This window comes from Berghia stephanieae, chromosome 3, assembly GCF_034508935.2.
Source record: "Berghia stephanieae isolate SIO BIC M18660-M18661 chromosome 3, UCSD_Bste_1.3, whole genome shotgun sequence".
NCBI lineage: Eukaryota > Metazoa > Mollusca > Gastropoda > Nudibranchia > Aeolidiidae > Berghia > Berghia stephanieae.
The window spans coordinates 10,625,511-10,630,510 of record NC_088362.1 but is presented as its reverse complement, the minus strand read 5'-3'; the positions used below and the strand labels follow the sequence as shown (position 1 = coordinate 10,630,510).

The 5,000-nt window shown below is 37.6% G+C and overlaps 1 protein-coding gene across 1 annotated transcript in view; it reads right to left on the bottom strand.

Moving 5' to 3' along the window:
- Positions 1-3,224: 3,224 nt before the first annotated feature.
- The window catches only part of LOC144967137 (tubulin alpha-3 chain-like), a 15,560-nt gene continuing 13,784 nt past the window's right edge, over positions 3,225-5,000 (bottom strand). The window contains exon 9 of the mRNA XM_078904001.1: positions 3,225-4,448. Within this exon, the coding sequence (XP_078760127.1) occupies positions 4,316-4,448 (133 nt within the window). The 3' untranslated portion in view covers positions 3,225-4,315. The remainder of the gene's footprint in view (positions 4,449-5,000) is intronic.

Genomic DNA, 5,000 nt, shown 5'->3' with positions numbered 1-5,000 from the left:
GTTATTCTAGGAATTTTTCGTGCTAGTTGCAGGTTTGCAAAAATCCATAAATAGCTATATCTACCGAACGCCAACAAAATTCGTTTCTCTAATGAGAACATCAAACGTTTATTTAATTTTATATGTATCCATTTGAACGATGCACTACAACTTGAGACAATCATCTCGCCATTTTCACCAAGAGAGCAGTTCCATCTGAAATTTTTGAAACCGGAGTTATACCACCGTTTTGTTGTCTTTGGAAAATCGATTTGGTCGTCAGGGCACAATGGGGGAAATAATAATTTAGAAGAATTTAGCCTTATCGGTTGAGGGTGAAAACAGATGGCCTAACTTGTCATAGCAAAAATGTTCAAAATATGAATTGTAGAACTTGCAAGTTTAATTACACTCGTATCTTCATGCATTTATTCCTTGGGAAAGACAGTCCTTTTGCTATGCATTCAACTTCAAGTGGCCTTATTCATATCTATTTCGAGTCAATATGTTTTGATCATTTCGGCTCGAATTGTGTTGCTGTTCCCAGATTACTTTCAAAACCTTTAAGCTTTCATATCGTAACGGACATTCAACCATGTCATGGTTTTATATAGACATTGTTTAATACAAAGCTTATCTATGAATGAAATATGTAACCATTCATCTTAAAATTGCAATTTCTTTTGAAAAGGGAATTATACAGGAAATTGTCCACGCTTTTAGTAAACAAATCTTACAGAGACTTGGCTCCTTGCCTTTCGCCCGAGGCGTGATCCAACTTCGGATCTTTTTTTGCCACCGAATGCTTGCAATAAGCTTCAACAATCGTGACGTCACTTCCTACGAATTGACGTATGGTAGCTTAGTAACTGGTTCTAAACCATCGGAACAATGGCGGACGAGCATAAAAAGTGTATCCAGAGGAGAAAAACGCTATAAATCTGATCATGTCTTGACTTTTATACATTCTGATCACACGACATGTAAAAGTTTTTAGCCAGCATGAAGAATAAAAAGTACCGATTTTCTTTGTTTAGAACCAAGCTGCTGGTTGCCCGGCGGACGTGACATCAGACTATTGAATCCTTTTCCGTCCCGCCGTTAGTGAGAAGGGTCAAAATGACATGGAATAGGATTTTTAAAATTCCTATTCCTTTCTCTCATCAGCATATCACTGTCATCATCATCATCGCATTTACTGTTATTTTATAATTCAGACCTGCACACAAGTGACGCTTATATTATGATTTTTTTTCTCGATTCGCTGCACTTGAACTGATGTTGATGACTATATTCGTGGCCATTTGGTAATAATCTAAACAGGGTCATTATTCCCAAGCGAGACGACCACAAACTCATGAAGATGTGATGATGAGAAAACGATGCAGAAACGATGAAAGCAGTATCTTTAAAGCATATTTTGTTTACTTAAACTGTTAACTGCAGTACTCTGGAAAAGCACGTATGTACACATTAGACAAAAAATCATTTCCTTCAAGTATTAACCAATTTAAATGACCCTCATCTTCGACAAAACTCTCAAACTCCGGACTTTGCAAAGTCCCAAGTTTAGGAGTTTTTTTTTGTTGTTGCCAAGATGAGGGTCATTTAAATCAATCGATACACGAAGGACGACTTTTCTGGACAAATCTTTCAAAATGTGCTTTCCTGAGTACGGCAGTTATCTGGTTAAATTATTGCTACTCTAGTGGGGACAATGGATGAAGGGGAAAGTAAAGGCGTGAAAAAGCCAAACGCATAGCTCTATTTAATGCTTTCAATGGTGCATGTTCAAATCAGTCCGGTATGGAATATTTATTGGGCCTCCTGGAGTTTAGCTAAAGAGTCCAAACAATAATAGATCATAAAGCAGAACACCTCAAGGGTCAATGTGTCCTAATGGGATGACCCTACTTAACCTGGAATGTCAGGTATATTGCCTGTTTTTGGCTTGGATTTAGTCTCGTCCTTGTCAAAAAGTGGACACTGTGCGGCTATGTGGTCTAGCGGTATGACACTCGCTTTCGGACCGGAAGGTCCTGGGTTTGAGCCTCGCTCGGCGTATAGTTGAGCCCTTGGAAAAAGGCACTTTACTAATTTTCTCTCGCCGTACTCAGGTGTAAAATGAGTATCTGGCCGTTAACAGAATTGTCTATGTCCTAACAGGCGCCATGTCCCGTCCTACATGTTAAGTGTTGCTGTTGGCCAGGGACCCCTTGTAAAGTTCTTTGAGCACGGTTAGTCAATATTGCTCTATTTAAATGCTCTATTTAAAAAACTGTTCTTGTTTTCGAAACTCAGCATACCTTGGATGTGAGGATTAATGGGGAGGTGGAGAGTCGTTTTATTTCAATGCTGAAAAAGGCGCCTCTGATTTCTTCTATTTTCAACGTTTTAAAATTAACCCCCCCCCCCCAAAGTTGAGCCTTTATATACCGCAATATCAAATTAGCGTGCTCAAAGCGCGCTTTACAAGGGGTTCCTAGTGAACAGCAACGCTTAATATATATAACGAGATATGACGCCTGTTAGGCGGTATACATTTATTGTTACAGAGACAACAATGCAAACGACCAGCACTAATTTTACACTTGATTGCGGTGAGAGAATGTGAGTAAAGATCTTTTCCAAGGACTTAACAACGAGCAGGTCAAAGCGGGACTCGAACCCTGGACGTGAACCACTGACAGTTTGTTTATGACAGTGTGGATCTAAGATAAGAGATACAACACATTTTGCGAATCTTTTTACACAAGCGATCTGTATCCCATTATCGTTTCTAAGCAAGTGAAAGAGTCTCGCAAATTCCAATCATACACCGAATTTTTTTCTTTCTCCGAGACTTTTCCTCCTCACAAAGTTTAAAATCAAATGCTATTGAAAGTGAAATATTTCCAGTCTCTCGAAGGGTCTAAAGAAAATTCGAATTATTTTTTCAAGGGCTACCCATCAAGTCTGCTGTATTCTGGAAAAAAAAACAACATATTTTAAACATTTTGACCAGAAAATTGTCCCTTCAAAACATTGATTCGATTAAAATAGGAAGGATTTCCTTGAACTCTCAGGTTTGAGAGTTTTGATAATATGAGAGTCATTTTGAACGATCGATACTTGAAGTACGACTTTTCTGCCCAAAACTTTTAAAAATGTGTTGTTTTTTTTTATAGCGTACGGCAGCAAAGCGACACGGTCCACAAAATAAGCCACTACACGATAAAAACACTACAACGTATGAAAGAACAATAGAAATAATGATAATCTTTATTTATTCTTCAATATGAAACATGTTGTTTGTTTCATCGCTGAGATCAGTAAAAATTGTCACAATATTCTAAAAAAATAAGTATCTAGAATAGTTATAAATTATAAATGATTTGATAGGCACATTTTTTTGTGTTCTTTCAATCCATAATAAAGGATGTTGATAATAAAAGTAAATCAGACTAATAATATCGATGGAAATTATACTGTCACGGAGGCTAGCGGTTATGAACTATCTAATTTTGTTTTCGAAATGGTTAAGGTTTGTACGGTTCAATGCAAGACATAGCAGAAACAAAAATACAAGACCCCCCCCCCCCCCTCACACACACACATCTCTCGACTGGGGATGGAGCCGCATAGAGTCCCAATTGATAGACGGATCTGCAATTGTGGCATCACACAGGATATCTGACTATTTCTTTTATTCATCCCCAAGGGATTTTTTTTTCTGTTTCGAGCCTGTTTCAAGGAAAGATTGGAACAACCCAGGCGTTTGCCGCAGTGTAATGCCGCAAAGTTGGCTAAGGTGATGGGGTTAGTTGTTCAAGGCTACATAACGCGGCGGGGATGCGAACTCGTAGACGTTGGCTCGAGCGCTAAGCTGCCCCTTATAAACAAAAGTTGTGTCGTAGCAAGTAGAGCATTTGTCTCTCAGAAGGTCTGATCTTTGATCTATAATCGAGGAAGGCTTATCTATTGATGTATTTTATCTTGTACTTTTTATGTCTCACATTGTATCTCATATTATATACTTATTAATAGCACTACCGTGATTGGTGTCTTAACACTGATTCTTTAATTGTCATTCTAAAATCAAATTCCTCCGTGACAGCAATCAACAATGATATAGTTTATTTTCTGATTTGTGGGAAAATTTATTTTCAATCATTTATTTCTAAATTAATCATAGCGTAAAACTAAAATTGAGACAGTATTTAAAAACAAAGCAAAGCTAATATTTAAGTAAGCTAAATATTATCGTAGACGTAAAGATGAGCGTGCATTTTCAACAAGCCAGTTTTTACGGTCTTACAACAAAGTAGATATGACTTTATATTATAATCTATCTGTTTCAGTACTCCTCCTCTTCCTCCAGTGTTCCATCATAAGACTCCAACCCCACCTCCTCATAGTCTTTCTCCAAGGCAGCAAGATCTTCCCTTGCCTCAGCAAATTCTCCTTCCTCCATGCCCTCTCCGACATACCTGGAAAATGAAGAGATAAAACAATGATTTTCTTAACAATAAAGGAGCGACCAAAACAACCCCCCAAAAAACCCCAATGACAAAAATGATAATTAAATAATTGAGCTTTGTATAGTACAATATCCACTTAATGTGCTCAAAGCGTTTTACAAGGGGTCCCTGGTCAACAGCAAAATTTATCATGTAGGACGGGACATGACGCCTGTTAGGCGATATTACAATTTTTCGGACAAAGACAATGCTGTTACTGGACAGGTACTCAATTTACACCTGAGTACGGTGAGAGAATGTGAGTAAAGAGCCTTTTCCAAGGACTCAAGAACATGATCATTTGTGTTTTTTACTGGATAGTTTAAAGAAAAGGCCAAAAAAATCTGGTGCAACAAGGTTCAAAAATAAGATTTTGCGAACAAGTCGGCTCCCACTGCCAAGCCAGCACAAAACTAATTTCTTTTTTTTTTTTTTAAGTAAATCACTTTTTAAGCATACAAAGTGTTATATTTTTAGGACGTATCTTTTGATAGAGAAGGTGTTTTTGTTGTTTTTTCAAGA